Source organism: Strigops habroptila, chromosome Z (assembly GCF_004027225.2).
Source record: "Strigops habroptila isolate Jane chromosome Z, bStrHab1.2.pri, whole genome shotgun sequence".
NCBI lineage: Eukaryota > Metazoa > Chordata > Aves > Psittaciformes > Psittacidae > Strigops > Strigops habroptila.
The window spans coordinates 23,826,826-23,846,199 of record NC_044302.2 but is presented as its reverse complement, the minus strand read 5'-3'; the positions used below and the strand labels follow the sequence as shown (position 1 = coordinate 23,846,199).

The following is a 19,374-nucleotide window of genomic DNA, read 5'->3' as shown; positions in this document are numbered from 1 at the left end:
AACTGAAGATAGACACAGTGTGCTCAGACCCATTTCCCATTGTTTAGTACAATCCATCCTATAGTCAGCTAACTTACTTTCAAACTTTGCTAGATCAAAGCCTTTTTTATTGGGGTTTATAGAAAATTACTTAAACCAACCACCAGTTCTCTTACTCAGCCACTGCTTGTGACGGCTGATCAGTTCTCAGGTAGTAAAGTCCACGATGAAGCCAGGCCCATTTTGCTGTACCAGGACTTGCTCTTTCAGTTACCTCATTCAGGATTGACAGAGCAGTGTCCTAACAAAGCACCAAAAAATGCCAGGTTAGTAAACACATATAGGGGTAAAAAACAAAGTTCTTGTTAAATAAGAATACTCTTAATCCAGCAAACCATTATGCTGTCCAAGCTGTTGACTACTGTAATGAAGAACTCTTACAGGAGCTTTTTAAAGCTGGCAGGCTGAGTGGCAGATTACAGGAGGAAATGATCACATCTAAAGATGTGATTATTTCTTACGTACTTGTCTTTGCAAATAGACAGAAGCTTTCTGCAGTTTTGTAGAGACTATTCTTTTAATTTATTTTTAAATTAGAGAAGGATACAAGTATTTGCAGCAGGTCAGATGCTTAGATACTTTCCAGATGTTCAAATGACATCCACAAAATATGGGTTGCTTTCTTGCTCTGTAATATCACAGGCTAAGAATTTTTTACATAACGCTATATAAAAAAATATTTTTCAATTGTTCTGATGTCTTTATATGCTTTTCCTGAAAGCAGCAAGGTGGAAGATGCAGAGAACAAGTGGTACAAGTTGAACAGGAAAAGAAAACTTAAATCTTCATGTTCCCTACTGAAAAAATCCTTCGTCTAAATCACGTATGTGATGACTACTATGTTATGCATGACTCCCCTACCCTTATGCCCAGATAGATTTAATTTGGAATTGAAGCATAACAATTAAGCAGGTCCAACTATGAATGCTGCTAAGCAATGACAGAACATCTCAAATTATTCTCAAATACGAAGGAAACGTGAAGTAATTCCTCAAAGAGTAGGATTAACAGAAAAACGAAACAGTAGTAATCCAGGGCCCTGAATGTACAATACCATGTCTCCAAGTTCCACACTTAAGTCTACAGCTCCTGTTCCAGATTCCTCATCGGTTCCATCCAGTTCAAAAGCCTTTTTATAGCAACCACGAGCTCTACTTTTGTCTCCAGCAACGTCTCTGTAGTAGTTACCTAAATAACGAAAGACACTTCCCAAGTTGCTGTCCAATTTTGCAGCCTGTAAGGAAATATGAACACAGTGTAAAACAGCATTTTAAAAGATTATGCTAATGGACAGGTCCAGCTATAACTACTTTTTCAATGTGGTTATCAATTTATTTAAGATCCTTCTGTGATATGTCTGAGTAGTCAACCTCTAAGATTTCGGAGATTATCTGAGCTTTAAATATTTGCACAATCTCCTACAAACCTCATGATACAAAGCATTTTGTACATGAACTACTAATAAGTTAGTTGTGCTAGGAGAATACAATTCCTTCCCGTCATTTCATATTCTGCTCCATTTCAACCATTATGTTCATACTCTTACCATATTACATGACAATTATCTCCAGACTTTTCTAAAGTTTAAGTTGCTTTTTAGATACTTTGCAGATTTATTTATACTTAAGAAAACCAGAGCCCCCAAGCAGCTGGAAACAGCTTGGACAATAACAATAATTAAAAAAAAACCAAACCTCACAGAAAATAGTCTAGTACCAAAAGTATTGCTCAATTCAACTACATTCTCCAGTACACCCTACTGTTAATGAAGTGCAAACAGTAGGCAATGATTTGAGTTGCCAACACCTATCATGATTTTAAATTGTGAGTTTTATGTCTATATATATATATCTATATATATATATCTATACACATACACATATACACAAACACACACATCTAAAGTCTTACTCGGTATACTTCCGAGTTCCAAATAAAGATGTCAGACTAAATCTTTTGGATTCACATTCTTAACTATGTTCAGAGAAAAAGCCACAAGGACCAAAACCCCAAAGATCAGGTAAAGTTTATAACTATGTTCTGCAGAATTACTTCTATGGACAGACACCGAAACTCTAACACCATTCTCATTATTTTTCCTGCCTCATTTTTCTTCCAATCTGAATTTTGCCCTTCCCATTTCAAAATACTTTCAAAGATCTACACTGGTTATCTAAAGGTCTCCACTTCCCCCAAGAAAAGAAGACTCAGAGAATAACCACTACTTCCGGCTAAATCGAAGGCCTCAAGAATTCGGTAAGCAGAGGAAAACAAAAGCAGGGAGATTCCAGGGAACTGCACAGCTCCCTCGAATGCCTTTTTGCACACGTGAACTTGGTTTACAGGCTCTGGAGGCTTGTAAATTGTAACAAGCAGAATCACAGAATCACAATAAGGTTTGGGTTGGAAGGGACCTTAAAGATTGAGTTCCAAACCCCCTGCCATGGGCAGGGACAAAAATATTCAAGTCTGTCATTCTAATCAGTGTATTTTCCATATCTGATTTCTCATACAGGAAAACCCTAATCCTATGTGAATAATTAAAGTAGCCTTTACCTTCAAGAACTGAGTGAGTGCTTTTCCTTTGTCTTTTCTTGTCTCATCACTCATGAACCAGTACGTGAGCCCCAGGTACTGATGATACTCTGCAGTTTCAGCCTTTCTTTCAATAGCATTTAGAAAACTAAACAAAAGGAACAGAAGTCAGATCAGACAAGTTCTCAAAAGTGCACAACAGTATTTTCTGTCCTCCCCTGATATTTCCCTATTAGAGGAAAGAAAAACATAAATTTACCTTCTTTCTGCCTGTTCATAGTTCTTTTCGGAATAATGGATGAAACCCTCTAGAGCATGTGACTCAGCCACGTCAGGGTGGGACAACAGAAGCTCTTGTGAAATCTGTAAAGAATGCCATTCTTCCCTAGTTATTTCCTCTATGATAACAAGAATTCCACTTAGCTTACGGGAATGACAATACAGCACTAACCTTTGAAGCTTGATTCATTAAACCTTTCTTTAGATAAGCCTGACCTCTGATAGCTAAAACCACGGGATTACTGCTTGCATCCACAATCTAGAAAACCAAGTAATAGACACAAAGTTATTCTCTCCACAGATTAAGAAACCAAACACGTCAAACGCAGGCAGACTGCATGAAGATAAAGACAAAAAAAATTCAGATAGAATATCCTTGAGAAGCCTTACAATAATTTTTATGAAGACCAGGGAGAAGACTGTGGAGAGCAAGGACAAAGGTACCTAGGCCTAAACAGCGAATAATGAAACTCTGATACAAAAAAGAGGGGAAGCAAAGTCTGCTGGAAGCTTAGCCATCTGATCTTGAAGTAACATGCTCTTGTTCATGAGTAACGACAAGTGAATGAAGTATGTGGAGAGTAGGATTATAAAAATAATTCAGATTACAGTGAGCAACAGCCATACAACTAGCAAGAACCCAGCAGCACTGAGCAAGACCAGACAAGGTCAAAAGTGACAGCTTCTAGAATTAGAATTGTGAGTGAAAAGGAGATGTAGAGAAGCCTAAAAGAGAGAAGGAAAGAGTGTTTCGATTATACCATAATTGTTAGGAGTTGCCTAAACCACACAGAATGTAAAAAGGAGGAAAGGGGAGAAATACACAGCCTGAGTTTTTAGTACAGAAAGATGAGATCACTTTTGGAAAAAAAAAAAACCAAACAAAAAAAACCCAAAACATTTTAATCAATTAAAATACCTGCTCAATTGCTCTAATGGCTTCTTCTGCAGCATTGGCATCAGTTATTTTAATCAAAGCCTCTGCTTTCAACAGGAGCATAAGGTTCTTCCAGCGAAGACTAGGGCCCTCAGAAGTTCCAAGAGCCTTGAGAGCTGTAGGCAAGAGAAAAGTTTCATCAAGTAAAAACAGAAAAAGGAACTACGAAGAGCACCACTGTTCTCAGTATCTTTTAAATCTTGTTAATGACAGTATTTCAGTCTAATAGAGCATCACCAAATAGAACCATTTTTTGACTGCTCTCCCGCATGATGAAGAAATCATTCTGCAAAATTTCTATCCATTCAACTTTAGAAGTTGAATCAATTTTAGAAAGGTCCTCTCAGAAACTTGGGGAGACTGTTTGCTTTCTAGCTGCTGGCCCTATAATTGGAATGCTACTTTTTTCTGATCTATGTTCTGAACAAACAATCACCTTTCAATAAACAAGTTGTTTTTTCACTTCAGTGTCTGTAGAAAAATTATTTCTGAAACAAGGGATTTAACCTTTGTGCAAAGGTAATTTTGTACCTTTCTACACAGTACTGACTGTGTAGAATACATGACTATAATCTCACCTCAGAAAATGAGGGCATCTCTGTTGTGCTTTGGCATTCTCCAGAGGCACCAACATTCTGACTATCTCAACTAACTGTATTTATTTTCACATACAATGAATTTTTGTCTGACTTGATACAGCCAGTAAGAAAGGCCAAATATAAAGCAATGCCTCCCCAGAATTTTCAGACTTTCCACACATTCTTTGGACTCAAAGAAACTATCTGCATCAACAGCACCTTTCAATAAGGCACGATAGATTAACTTATACCTTGCATTGAGAAACAAAATTAATTTTGTTTGTTCTTTTTATTTGTTGGCTTGTTGTGCCAACTGTATGCTGGGTGGCATCCCCAGAGCATGAGCATTCCCTCCTGCAGTCCTGTGTCCAGCTCTGGGGCAACAACACAAGAGGGACATGGAGCTGTTGGAGCGAGTCCACAGGAGGCCACGGAGATGCTGCGAGGGCTGGAGCAGCTCTGCTCTGGAGACAGGCTGAGAGAGCTGGGCTGGTTCAGCCTGCAGAAGAGAAGGCTCCTTAAGGGGAGACCTTAGAGCAGCTCCAGTGCCTGAAGGGGCTACAAGAAAGCTGGAGAGGGGCTTTGGACAAGGGCCTGTAGGGACAGGACAAGGAGGAATGGCTTTAACCTGACAGAGGGGAGACTGAGATGAGCTCTTAGGCAGAAGTTCTTCCCTGTGAGGGTGCTGAGGCCCTGGCACAGGGTGCCCAGAGAAGCTGTGGCTGCCCCATCCCTGGCAGTGCTCAAGGCCAGGTTGGATAGGGCTTGGAGCAATTAGTTCCTTAATGCTAATTTTTCTTGTCTTGTTTTACAGCAACTTCTATTAATTTTATAATCACAGACAAGTTGTTTGATGAATCCTCTGAAAAGAACTATCACGGTGTGGAATTCACCCTGAGCTCGTCCATGCTGAACACAGATGGGAAAAAAATAACCTCATTTTCACTCTTTCTGCAATAAATTTCTTTTTACCTACTTTGTTCTGTTTTCACATTTCTTCTGCCCAAATTTATAGGCCTTCTGAATCTCCCTTGGTGGCAAGCACTTTTCCTTGCTCTTAATCATTTCCCACGCCTGTTTAGTCAGGTCTGCATACTTTTACCCCTGCAAGTCTTTCTTGAGAAGTTTTTAATTGCATTTCTCTCTGTCAGAAAAAAAAGTCCACTTTAGCTGCCCTTTATTTATAAACATCAAATAATGGCCCTATTCAGACACGATATGCATCACTAGATCATAATAACTGCCCTCATTCCCAGCTAGCACAGATCAAGATTTACATTCCAGGAGGTTTCTTAAGGTGCAGTTCTGCAACATTTCTGAATTTCACATTAATTTGATTAAAATCTTGTATTTCGGGTCTAAATATGAAGTCTACCAGCCTAAAATTTTGTGACACCTAGCCTTTTGGTTTCATAGAATCATTCACAGAACCACAGAATGGTTTGTGTTGGAAGGGACCTTAAAGCTCACCTAGTTCCAAGACTCTGCCATAGGCAGGGACACCTTCCACTAGAGCAGGTTGCTCCAAGCCCTGCCCAACCTGGCCTTAAACACTTTCAGGGATGGGGCAGCCACAGCTTCTTTTGGCAACCTGTTCCAGTGCCTCAGTTCTCAGTGTTTCAGGCAATTATCTGCAGTTTGGTGGAGTTGGTCAACCACCAGCTGAAGCAGCACATCAGAACATGCAAACTTTCTAAATATTAACCATCAGACAGTTCTCTGGTTCTGATTAGCCAAGTGTTTTCTCTTTTCCTGAGACTAAGCAGCACAAGGAGCTTTTCAGCTGTCATAAACCAAGGGGACACCAGCACAAGCCATGAGACTGCACAAAAAAAGAGAACTTTGCTGTCAACTCAAACCTACCATGCAAAGGCCACACTGGCTGCACTATATAAAGTGGTGTACCCCTGCAGTTGCTCTTTCAGTTAGTGGACAGTTACCTTGATTGCAGGACAGGACAGCATCTTTGTGCTTGTGAAGTTTCATCTGTGCATCTGCCAAATAATGCCATGCTGCTGGACACTGGCTTGTCTTCTGCAAACCTAATAAAAGAAGTTTTAACAAGGCACTACAAAAAGTTGTTTAGTTGCAAAAACACTGAAGATGCTGTATTACCATATAATGCCAACAAAAACATATTATCAATGAGATAAGAAGACTTGCAGTTAATTTTTCTTTTGAGTCTTATTTTAAACTGCATTAGACATACAGGCCTCCATGCAGTAACCCAATGACCAAAAAGCACATAAGCTTCTGTTAGACTTTATTTTGCATATAACCTTACACATATAGAAAAGAAAAAGGGGGAAAAGCGAGGAAATATACAACACTGGCTTAAGGTGACTTTTGTTTCAAAAATAAAAAAAGTCCTTCACCTTGATTACACATTAACATCAGCAGCCTGTATATATTACAGGGGTTTTACTAGAAACCGGAAAAGGCATACAGAACTTCAAGACAGCAAAAAAATGTTGACAAGAGTATTTGACTGAAACTTCCTGATAAACCTGCCTTAATTGAAGATTCAGTAATATAACTGAACTTGAGTCTTCTGAGACACATATATATTACCACTAAATAATGCCTTGAAGCTTCAATGCCTAAAATGCAAATACTTGGCTTACTGGGATTGACATTGTCTCCAAATTTTATACATTTACAATATTATACCAAGAGCCTTGTCCTTTGCATTCTCCCCTTCAGGAGCAGAGTATTACATGTAAAAGTAAAAATAAAGAAATAAAATTATTTGGGAGATGAATCTTTTGCCAAAACCAGGATGTGTATTTTTGTCAAAACATCCAAAGGCAATTTAAGCCAGGAGAATTTGCTTTCCATGGAAGACTTTTTCCTCTTGAGCACCTGAAATTTTTATTTTAGGTAAGACATGTTATTTCACTGTGGGCAAGTTACCATAGAACACTGTAGAATATTCTGAAATTAAATTTCAGAAACTATCTTATTCTACACCTAGGTGAAAGGATAAGCAGGATGTCACAGCATAGCCTGACTGACTCATAACTGCTTTGGTCCCAAATGTTTATTTACCCAGCTTTCTCAATAAGCAGCTTTGAATACTCCATGGCCATCACGGTGAGAATGGAGACTTCTTCTTAAAATGATGTAACTTTAAAGAGAAGTCATCTTTGTTCAGATACAGAAATGCAGTAACTAGATTAGAAACTGCATTATATTTTACTTCAGAAATTCCACGTTCCTTCATTAATTGCTACTGCTGTATTTTCTGCTTCTTCTAGGTATTTCCCTAATAACAGTCAAATTAAAAACAATGTTAAAAGTTGACCACATGAAAATACTACAAAGCCGACTACAACAGCAATGAGAGACTTCAGAGATGTTAGACTTAAAGCTATATTTAAAAAATATTCAATACTCAGAGAAAGTGATGAGTATTCTTTTAAAATCCACCTGATCTTGGAACTGGCAAAGTACTAGCAAGTATAAGATTTCCAATATACCCAGCATAAAACTAGCTGGTTATATTAAAGAGTTATAAAGTTATATAAGTTACAGAGTACTTATACTGCTGTATTATATGTTTACCTTCAGTAAGACTGTTAACAGCTTCCTTGTATTTCTTTTCTTGGAGGCTTTTTACACCAAAACCAATGATGCCTGGACCACTACTTGGGTCCATCTCCAAAAGTCTAGAAAAACAGCACAGGGACTCTTCTGACAAAGTACCTGGTTTCACAAAAAGAAATATTTCAGAAGAGTTTTAGATTAAATAAAAAAAAAATTAAATAATAAAAAAAGCGCCACATCATACATTATCTACATCAATAACACCCTTATCCTTTGAGCTTAAAGTAACAAATTTATTAAATGACTTTTTCCAAAGGTACTACATACTTATCACCCTCCACCCCCATAACAAAACCCAAAAATATGCAGTAATTTAAACAGCCAGTAGCACCAAACAAAATACACGTTGAGTCTGAAACCTGAATTTCTAAGCACTTGTGTTAAATTACTACAGGTATACTTCTTTTATTAATAAAAACTAATTCCTTCATAATCTTTTCACATAAGCCCAGCTAAATGCCTATGTCAAAATTGGACACGAATAAATTAGAATAATTTCCTTACAGAGTAGGCCTTGCGTACCTACAAATTCACTGTGATAAACTTGCTGAAACAGTCTTGCTGTGAAGCCACATCATTTAATGCATTTGCTTAATTTTAAATGATGCTACTAACTTCTTATGCTTGTGTTTTGTTGTGATTGTAGACTTGGCAGTCCTTGCTTAAAGCAAGTGTTGTGACTTGCAGCAACAGTCTTTGAACTATTTTCTTTTTAAAATTATGGATTCATTTGCCTTTGATTTGTATTTGGTAAAGGTAAATAATGCACTTGAGTTGCAAGCCCACAAGTCTGGGACATGGAGAACTCTGACATGGTTGGAATGACACAGAGACAAATAGCTTTACTAAAACCCAAGCATTATCCTCCCGACCCCAAGATGGCTGTGGGATAGTGAGATGTTGTCAGAGCATTGGTATGTAAGAACTCTGTCAACCAGATCCTTCATTTTTTGGAAATCAGTTTCTGATGCTTCGCAGAGCTGTAAAACATTCTTATATGGAAATGAGGGGCCAGGCCTCATTTGTCTTCATCCTTTCCAGTCAGGGTGAAAAATTCTCTCTTGTTTTATATTGTTATATAATTCCATGAAGCCTACCTTCAAAACTGGAAAAGGCATTCTTCTACTTAAGGTGAAAGCTGTACTTTTCTTTACATAAACCAGAGGGAGTTTGTCCCCCATTTTCTTTCCTTGTTTTAAAAAGAATTAAAACCAAATTCCGATGCCTTAAACAATAAAATGAAAGACAAAAATTCAGCAGTTATCTTTGAAAATGCTGAGAAACTGCCCAATACTATCACACTGTTGTTTAGTGACCTACCGAAAATAACAATTACATACTTTCAGATCCCTGCGCTACTGAACATGTTGTGTTTTGTTTTCTCAGAGATTCTCCTTTTCTACGTAAAACAAAATATCTAAACAGGTCTGTTTATTCCCTCTTCACCAGGCATTCTTTTGAAAGAAGTTTCACAGAGGTTTGATTCTTTTTGCCAAGAGAGATTTTCTGTGTCAAGAATAACCTAAGCATAGCCCGGCCTCAGCCTCAGAGCACTGGTTAACATTCTCCATTGCCTCTTCTAAGCTTAAGAAGCTAACCATTTACCCAGAGAGATTCCTTTTGAGTTTTGTAAGGTATTCTTTCTTTGCAACTGTATATTGCCAGAGTTGGACTTAACTCACAGACATTTTTTGCCCATTTACAGTCACCACTTAGTTACAGAGCTAGGAAATACCAAATCACAGAAACAAACACCTTTCACTTACTAGACAGGCAGAAATATAACATAAAAGTAGGGTAAAAACTTGTAAAAAGATTGTCACAAAACTATAAAATAGTTTAAGGCCCAAAAAAGTATAAATCCATCCTACTCACCTGACTGAACAAAATGCAAGCAAAGTACTTCTAAAGGATAACTCACAGAAGGGTACAAAGCCATCATATCATTACAGGCTTTTTCCAACCTAGCTGCTTCACGAGGAAACTTGAAAAGGAACAAAATTAATAATTATTTCTGTGAATTATCAGAAGTAGAATATTACATCTGGTCACTGATGAAAACAGATAACCTTACTTTTGACAAGCACTGAATGAAGTCCTTGTAAAGGTTTTGGTGGTCTTCACCAGGAATGGTGTCAAAAGAGTTCAGAGCATGTTCAAATGCAGTCAAAAGCTGAAATAAGAAATAACTATGACTCATAGACCAGAATATCTCAGCTGAAACGGTCCTGCAACAATCATAAAATCCACTTAGATGGACTAGTAACCACTTCAGAGCCAAACAAAATTTAACACGTTGTTAAAGGCATTGTCTGAATGCCTCTCAAACACTGACAGGCTCAGGCATCGACTGCCTCTCTAGGAAGCCTGTTCCAGGGCCTGAACACCTTATTGGTAAAAAAATTTTCTCTCATGTCTAGTCTGAACCTCCCCTGGTGCAGCTTTGAACCATTCTCACATGTCCTGTCCTTGGATCCCAGGGAGAAGAGATCAGCACCTCCCTCTCCACAGCCTCTGCTCAGGAAGCTGCAGAGAGCAACGAGGTCACACCTCAGCCTCATTTTGTCCAAAGGAGACAAACCCAGAGTCCTAAGCCACTCCTCAAAGGACAGGCCTTCCACCTCTCCCATAGTTAGGTGGACAGTCACATGTCATTATCTGTATCTTACTCCTTATGTTTACACTAGTACTGTGAACAGAGAAAGTCACAAATTTTTATGGTGAAGTAGTACTCAAATATGATCCAAAGCACAATGTCTACTACAATACGAAGCAGTAATATGCTGTTTCATAATGTAAGATGGGTACACGGAAGGCAAAATTTGCAAGAACATAGATTCTTCTTCATTCCTAATCCCAAATCAAAATAATCACAGAAGCATAGAATGGTTTGGGTTGGAAGAGACCTTAAAGCTCATCTAGTTGCAACCCCCCTGCCACAGGCAAGGGCACCTTCCACTAGAAAAAGAAGGACTCTGGTACCACAAAACATGGGTTACTATCCTCTATGGTTAGCTGTCATCCCTTCCCCATGTTCTAGTTTAGAAATGTAGTCTTTTATTTCTTGACTCCTATATAGTGAAGAACACAGGCACTGCAGAGTGCAGGCTGCCAAACAAGCATGCTAAACAAAAAGTTGACCACAGCTTGTCATGAGTGAAATACTTCATAGGACGTTGCCTTCAATACCACATCCTTCCGGATCCTGGTGCTTTACTCAAAAGCGCAGTAAAGTGAACTGCAGATTTGCATGTGAATGCCAATCCTCATATTTATGCAACTTTTTCTCAATTTCTTGTCCCCAAAAAGAAAGCAGTGCTGTCTGCACTGTTCATATCACAGCTATGTAAGTCAAATACATATATAACAGCTCATAAGTCAAAGTATTCTCCTTCTTAAAAAGCAGAGATCCAGATCCAATTCTCTGGTGTCTGAAATTATTTCAATTTAATTCTTCTACCTTTCTGGAGCACTCCTATCAATCAGATTGGCAACGAGAATTCTACCTTATCTGTTGAAGGAGGTTCATCTTGCAAGAAGAGTTAAATCAGATAAAACTAAATTAACTTTGGCCATACAGAACACAGCATCAGTATAAGTCATGATGATCATTCTGTTTGCTCCAATCTGCTTTGACATTCTCCTAAGTGAGCTTAAAATCTACAGGAAAGAAGAAAATCTGAACCAAAGCATTGCTATCTAGGATAGGCACAGGGTTATGAAGAAAGTGAAAAACAGTGCAAAGCTACCTCTTCCACCCACGAGTAAAGCAGGGGGCAGTTTCTTCCTTTGAAGAATGCCTGTATTGGGTTTACATGGCAAGGTTTTGGTAGCAGGGAGGTGAGGGGGGAACTACATGAGTAGCTTCTGTGTGAAGCTGCCAGAAGCCTCCTCCATGTCTGATGGACCCAATGCAGTCAGCCCCAAGACAGACCCACTGCTGGCCAAGGCTGAGCCCATAAGTGACAGTGGTAACACCTCTGAGATAACATATTTACAAAGAGGGAAAAACCCTGTGTGCAACTGCAGCCAGAGGAAGAGTGAGAACATGTGAGAGTCAAGGTCAGTGAAGAAGGACGGAGGTGTTCTAGGTGCCAGAGCAGAGATTCATTGCTCTGCAGCCCATGGTACAGACCATGGTGAGGCAGGCTGTCCTCTGCAGTCAGTCCATGGTGGAGCAGATATCCATCTGCAGTCTAGGGAGGACGCCATGCCAGAGCAGGGGGAGGCCTGAAGGAGGCTGTCATCCCGTGGAAAGGTCATACTGGAGCAGGCTCCTGACAGGACCTATGGTCCCACGGAGACAGGAGCCCACAGTGGAGCAGGTTTGCTGGCAGGACCCATGGACCATGGGGGACCCACACTGGAGCAGTCTTCCTGAAGGGCTGCATCCTGGAGGGGACCCTCCCTGGAACAGTTTGTGAAGACATGCAGCCTGTGGGAAGGACCCACATTGGAGAAGTTGGTGGAGAGCTCTCTCCCATGGGAGAGACTCCATGGTGGAGAAGGGGAAGAGTGTGAGGAGTGCTCCCCTGAGAAGGAAGGAACGGCAGAGACTGTGCGTAATGAACTGACCCCAATCCCCATTCCCGATCCCCCTGTGCCACTGAGGGGGAGGAGTTAGGGAATTCTTGAATGAAGTTGAGGTCTTGAAGTTGAAAGAAGTGGTGGGGAGAAGGTGAGAAGGTTTTTTAAGTTTTGGGTTTATTTCTCATTTGCCTACTCTGATTTTGATTGGTAATAAACTAATTTCCCCAAAATGAGACTGTTTTGCCCATGAAGGTAATTGGTGAGTGATCTCTCCCTGCCTTTAGATCTACCCATAAGCCTTTCGTTATATATTCTCTCCCCTGTCCAGCTGATGAGTGACAGAACAGCTGGGTGGACTCCTGCAGAATGTAGGAGGCAGTTAATGAAGGAGTTCCAGGACAACTTCTTGGATTTAGGTGCCTTATTCCACCTAAGGCCTACCTCAGGCTGCTGCATCCTCACTGTTTCTGTCAGAAGGTAAAACCACCCCTTTTCCCAAGAAGTTTAGTAGCACTGAACATTAATGAAACAAACAGCCACAAGATTTGCACCATTTTTAAGTCTTCACACTTAAGATGCAGTTTGAAGTCTAGCTGCACTATACATATGCATGTATTGAGATGAGTAGGAACAATAAACATTACCAACTGCTCAGTCTTCTTATCCTGGTATTGTGTACTGTCTTTCAGTAACTGGATCATCTTTTTCCAAAGCTGATGAAGCTCTGCATTTTCTGCACCTTCCTTCTGCTTCATTTTTATTAGTTTCTGCCACGCTTCAGCAGCCTGTCAACAAATGAACCGTGCTGTCACTCTTCAAAGAACTGGGGGCCTGATACAAGCTTTCTAATTACTGTCAACAATTCCACCCTAGGGAATGCAACAGAGTAACACTGAAAGTAGGGATCCAGATTTACCTGCTTTCTGATTAAAACAAGTACTCACTGCAGTATGTGGTACCTGTCCACATTCCAAGGTATAGTAAATAAAAAAGGCAACATCAAGAGTATGAATTCTGACTCTGGTTCCTGGAGGAAATCAACAGTAAAAATAGACCTAAACAGTCCTCTGATAAACTGAAGAAAAAATGGAAGCTTTGTTGGATCTACTGCAGCAGTCCATGGTGAAATTCCACTGTGGAAAAAATAACAGAACTGACCAAGAAGCAACAGGACCCTGACACCTAATTTGCAGTTTCCTGTTGAACACAGAGCAAGTCTGCCTTCATATGCTAAACTACTAGCATTAAGTTTAGTTTAGAAACTAGTATACAAAGAGGCTTTGGAGCCAATTAATAGTCTTGAGCCTGATGCTAAGTGGTATGTGAAAGTTTTCATTTTCCACTGTTGGAGAAAAGGGGAAGAGATGACACGGAGTAAACCCATACACCACCTTGTAAGAAACCAAACTTTTCAATGAGTAAGGAAACAGCGAAGAGCAAAAATACGTATCCTGAAACTTATCCTGATTACTTGTCCTGGGTTCAGCTGTAACAGTTATTTTTTTCCTTCTTAGTAGCTGGTGCAGTGCTATGTTTTTGACTTTAGTCTGAGAACAATGCTGATAACATACTGATGTTTTAGTTGTTGCTAAGAAATGCCTACCCCGACCAAGGACTTCTCAGTCTCTCATGCCCTGCCAGGGAGGAGGGGCACAAGAAGCCAAGCGGAAGCAGAGACAGGACACCTGACCCAAACTAGCCAGAGGGGTATTCCATACCACAGCACATCATGCCCAGTATATAAACTGGGGGGAGTGACCCAGAAGGCCCGAATCGCTGCTCAGATTGGGCTGGGTATCGGTCAGCAGGTGGTGAGTAACTGTATTGTGCATCACTTTTATTCATTGTTTTGGTTTTTTTCCCTTTCCCCTTTTAGTTTTATATTCTCCCCCCTTGTTATTTTCCTTATCATTATTATTACTGGTGGTAGTAGTAGTAGTTTTGTATTATACTTTAGTTACTGGACTGTTCTTATCTCAACCCAGGGGGTTTACATTCTTTCAATTCTCCTCCCCATTCCTCCGGCAGCCAGGGGGAAGGAGAGTGAGCGAGCAGCTGTGTGGTTCTGAGTTACCGGCTGGGCTTAAACCACAACATAACTCAAGAGGCTTTGGGCAATGCTACTGTTGAACTGTTCAGACATTTAACAGCTTCATCTCACAGTAAAATGACAAGACTATTTCTGCAATGGTCATGCTGACATGGATTTCCAGAGTGCTGGGTGGGCTGCCCTGGACTAGCTTTGCATGTCCTTATTGCCGTGCATGGACTGCAGTACATAAAGCACAGGTAATCAAGTTCAGGTTGTGTACAAATTCCACTTTACCCTCTGTCATGAAGTATCAGGAAAAATTGAGGAAGGGATCACCACACCAGTGAAAGGCTAATCAGATAACCTAGAACTGGCCAAGCTAGGCAAAGGACACCCAACTTACACTTACACAACTTACACATGTAAAATGGTATTTGGGAGAATGCCCGACTTTTAGAAATAAAACAGAAGAATGACGTTCCACCATTTCAGCCTGTATACTACGCATTCTTTGTCAAATTTTGTCAGCTTAATGGATCGCATTCATGTCTTACACAGTGAAAAAGAAACAAACATAGTTAAAATCAGTTTCCTGGTTGTAGACCACAAGGAAATCTTAAATGGTCTTTGACTGCAAAAAATTCGGGATTCCTTGAAGAAAAGTAGTTAGTTCTGATTAAATGTAAATTTCTTGTTAGAAGAGATAAAGCAGAATTACTCAACCTACCTCTAAGTATTTCTTTTCCTGATGATACAGCTCCACAAGCTTGTTACATACATCACACCATTTCTGCTTGTCACCACTAGAAAGGAAGAAAATTCCACACAAACAAGTTAAGTTTTCCAGCTGAGAGTTACATTTGTTTAGAACTGTACCTGTATGAACCAGTTGACAGATCTGACAAATCAATTCTGTGATTTTAAAGCAGAGAAAAATAAGCCTACTTCTCCATGCAGACAATGAACTATGAGAGCTGAATGCTTCAAGGCAGAAAGTTTTGAGAGAGGACATAGGATAGCATTGAATTTTCTCAACTGGTGACTTTAAGTACAATTTTTCCAAGAGCTTTTGCCCTATCAAAAGGGACAAGATCATGAAACCTTATATAGGTACAGAAAACGTCAGTAACAAGTGCTGAACCCACTGATGTTACAAGGCTTTAAAAATGTAACAACCCTATCCTGTGTATCAGCAACAGTATTCACTGGAGATCTTTGACTGAATTAATGGCATTCAATATCCTTTACCTTCCATAGAGTTCCAAGAGCTTTTGGTAAACATCTGCTAGGTCTCCTTTGACATCTGTTTGGTTGGATTTCTCATATAAATTTGCTAATCCCTTTAGAGAAAATTGAAAAATAAGTAAGATTTTATGTCAACAGTTGTATTACGAGAACACTGCATGAGTTCTGCCTACAAAAGTTACTCAATGCCTACAATGGGGTCAAGTATTAATGTAGTAATCTCTGAGCAGAATCTAGGCTGATACCTCTGTAAAGCCTCCTGAATATACTTACACAAAGTTTTCCTCACTTTCTTAACTAATACCAACGACTACTTGAAACTTGTATATACTACACAATGTTGGCTGTATAACAGACAGTATACAAAGAACATTGTCGTGTGATAAAAAGATGTATGTCCAAGTATCATACCACCTTGTATAGTAACAGAAAGCCAGAATCTGATTGCAAAAGTAAGGAAATTTCAATATGCCTTGAAATCGTGCACCAACAGTTATACTTTAAAAAGGTATTTATATTAAAAATACTAAGAACCTTACTATCTTCAAAAAGTATCAATTGTTGGTATCAGAGACAGACTTAATATACAATTTTATGCCTCGCAAGTCTCCAAACAACATACCTGTACACTGTAACTGTACACTGTTATTGGTTGTCATGCACACACCACCCAGCACACAGCTATTTTAAATGTATACTATTGTTTTTAAACAGCAACAAAATTCAGTAACAATCCACTCAATGATGGAAGCAGGAAAAATATGTTATTAGATAAAACATTTTCTTCCCTATGAGAGCATTGTTAAACCTTCCTTGAGCTAGAAGCATGGAAATTCCTAAGCATGGATGAATTTACTGTACTGTTTCAATTCATGTTCTCTCTTTCATGCTTTACCGTTAACTAGTGTACACACGAAATACAAACTTAAATATACTGAAATTAAAAGTTCATCCTGACATACAGGCTACGCAGTCACTCATGACATCACTTTGAACACAGAAATATTACAAACCTCAGCTACTCCAAAGCTTCAGTAGAACTCAAGAAGACACAATACAAGTCTCAACTCTGCTTTGTTGCAGTATTTAACTCCATAGCGACAGTTTTCAGGTAAAGAAGTTAGTTAGGACAGTCAGTACCTGCCATGCCAGTAACTGGTTCGGTTCAAGTTCAACAGCCTTCTCATATGCTCCTTTGGCCTGATCAGGCTGTTCTAACTCGGCAGCTGCCACACCAATAAATACCCAAGCATTGTAGTTATTTTTTTCTTGCTTCAAGACTGCCTAGAAATATACAATTTTAAGTGAAACTGATGAATGAAAGGCATGTTATAATCATGTATTGAGTTTTATCATTACAGTTTGGTGAATTATTCCACATGTCAATATTAGAAGTTAACTAATTTTTAGGAAAAGGCTAGGATTAATAACTTCAGCTTTTCATGCCAGACAATGTTTCATATCTGAACTGTTTTGCTAGGAACCACATCTGTAGCTCAGCAATTAAAGCACTCCTGTCGAGGTGTAATTTAGAAATGTTTTCTTTTTATCTCTATCATTCTAGACTTAACATTCTTATTGTCACATATAAGTGAATGCAAAAGCAAGGGGAATAAAAGCTTACCTGTGGGCAACTAACATGAACGATCAACGAAGTTAAATTTGAAAATCAATCTCAACTATTATATCAATAAGGTACTCCACACTCTGCATTACTAGACAGCTGTAGGGGTATGGGAACAGCAAGCCAAATGTGCAAAAAACATTACTTTCCAAGCAAAAAAGTTACCTTGCAATGTTTTAAGGCTTCTTTATATTCTTTATTTCGTATTGCTTCTCTAGCACTCTTTAATGCTGCCTTCACCTCCTTATTTGACATTGTGGCTATTAAGTACAAAAGACATATAATCATTTCTTAAGGTGGTGGTTTCATCCCACTATAATTGCATAGAAGGCATTCAGAACAAAGGAATATGCTGCAATGTGCCAAAATGCATTCAGCACTAAAAACCACTGAAACAGATAATATGGTTAAAATTCATAGAATGGTTTGGATTGGAAGGGCCTTAAAGATCACCTAGTTTCAACCTTGCTACCATAGGCAGGGACACCTTCCACTAGAGCATGTTGCTCTAAGCCCTGTCCAACCTGGCCTTGAACACTGCCAGGGATGTGGCATAAGTTACTTACAAATTATTTATTTACACTTAGCTCCAGCACAGGAATAAGTCAGTAAGGGGCTCCTAAGGATCAGGCATTTTCTTGGGCAATAGGTACAGCAGCACGATGGCCAGGCTGTCACTTACCTTTCGGTATGGTCCACAACGCTCCTCTACTTTCACACACTTACAGCAGATCCTGCTTTCCACCACGTCTGTAAAAGTGAAAAAGAATAAAAGCATCTAAAGACACAACAAAGAGGCATTCATGCTTTGGAAGTCTGATATGATCATGTATTATTTTGATGTATACAGTTAAATATTTTGCCTCAAATGAACTTTGGAAACACCAGTGTCCTACACGACATCCTTGTCTCTACACTGGAGAGACATAAATTCGATAGATGGACCACCTGGTGGATAAGGAATCAGCTGAATGGCCACATGCGGAGAGTTGAGGTCAACAGCTCAATGTCCAACTGGAAATGTGTAATGAGTGGTGTCCCTCAGCAGTAGGTGTTGGGACCAACATCTTTGCTGGCGACATGGACAGTGGGATTGAGTGCGCCTTCCAGCAAGTTTGCCGATAACACCAAGCTGAGTAATTCAGTTGACATGATGGAGGGAAGGGATGGGATCCAGAGGGACCTGGACACGCTTGAGAAGTGGACAATGCCAACCTCACGAAGTTCAACAATGCCAAGTGCAAGATCCTGCCGCCAGGTTGGGGAAATCCCAGGCACAGCTACAGGTTGGGCAGAGAAGTGATTCAGAGCAGCCCTGCAGAGAAGGACTTGGGGGTGTTGGGTGAGGAGAAGCTCCCCATGACCCAGCTTCATTGTGCACTTGAGCCCAGAAACTCCCAGTATCCTGGGCTGCATGCAAAGGAGCGTGAGCAGCAGGTCAAAGGAGGTGATCCTGCCCCTCTACGCTGCTCTCACGAGACCCCACTTGGAGCACTGTGTGCAGTTCTGGTGAAGCTGCTGGAGCAAGTCCAGATGAAGCCATGAGGATAAGGGGCTGGAGCACCTCCCGTACGAAGATAGGCTGAGAAAGTTGGGGCTGTTCAGCCTGGAGAAGAGAAGCTGCGTGGAGACCACGCAGCAGCCTTCCAGTATCTGAAGGGGCCTACAAGAATGCTAGAGAGGGACTTCTCATCAGGGACTGTAGCGATAGCACAAGGGGTGATGGGTTTAAACTTAAACAGGGGAAGTTCAGGTTAGATGTAAGAAAGAAGTTCTTCCCTGTGAGGGTGCTGAGGCCCTGGCACAGGTTGCCCAGAGAAGCTGTGGCTGCCCCTTCCCTGGCAGTGTTCAAGACCAGGCTGGAGCAACCTGGTCTAGCAGAAAGTGTCCCTGCCCATGGCAAGGGGTTAGAACTGGCTGATCTTAAGCTCCTTTCCAAACCAAACCATTCTATGACTCTAGTCAACAA

General features: G+C 40.1%; 1 protein-coding gene across 6 annotated transcripts in view; it reads right to left on the bottom strand.

Moving 5' to 3' along the window:
• The window catches only part of TTC37 (tetratricopeptide repeat domain 37), a 50,649-nt gene that overhangs the window by 30,543 nt on the left and 732 nt on the right, over positions 1 to 19,374 (bottom strand). For 3 of the 6 annotated variants that reach the window (XR_003989276.1, XR_003989275.1, XM_030470931.1), the window contains exons 2-17: positions 18,088 to 18,155; positions 17,571 to 17,665; positions 16,922 to 17,065; positions 15,785 to 15,876; positions 15,264 to 15,339; positions 13,149 to 13,289; positions 10,049 to 10,147; positions 9,850 to 9,958; positions 7,933 to 8,073; positions 6,309 to 6,410; positions 3,773 to 3,906; positions 3,026 to 3,112; positions 2,834 to 2,937; positions 2,596 to 2,722; positions 1,094 to 1,273; positions 156 to 280 (exon numbers count right to left, since the gene is read on the bottom strand). Coding sequence is in view for 4 of the 6 variants with exons in the window: in XM_030470931.1 (XP_030326791.1) it covers positions 156 to 280; positions 1,094 to 1,273; positions 2,596 to 2,722; positions 2,834 to 2,937; positions 3,026 to 3,112; positions 3,773 to 3,906; positions 6,309 to 6,410; positions 7,933 to 8,073; positions 9,850 to 9,958; positions 10,049 to 10,147; positions 13,149 to 13,289; positions 15,264 to 15,339; positions 15,785 to 15,876; positions 16,922 to 17,065; positions 17,571 to 17,660 (1,751 nt within the window). In the remaining 2 variants the exon portion in view is untranslated. The other 3 variants (XM_030470932.1, XM_030470933.1, XM_032919687.1) reach the window with 3 other exon arrangements.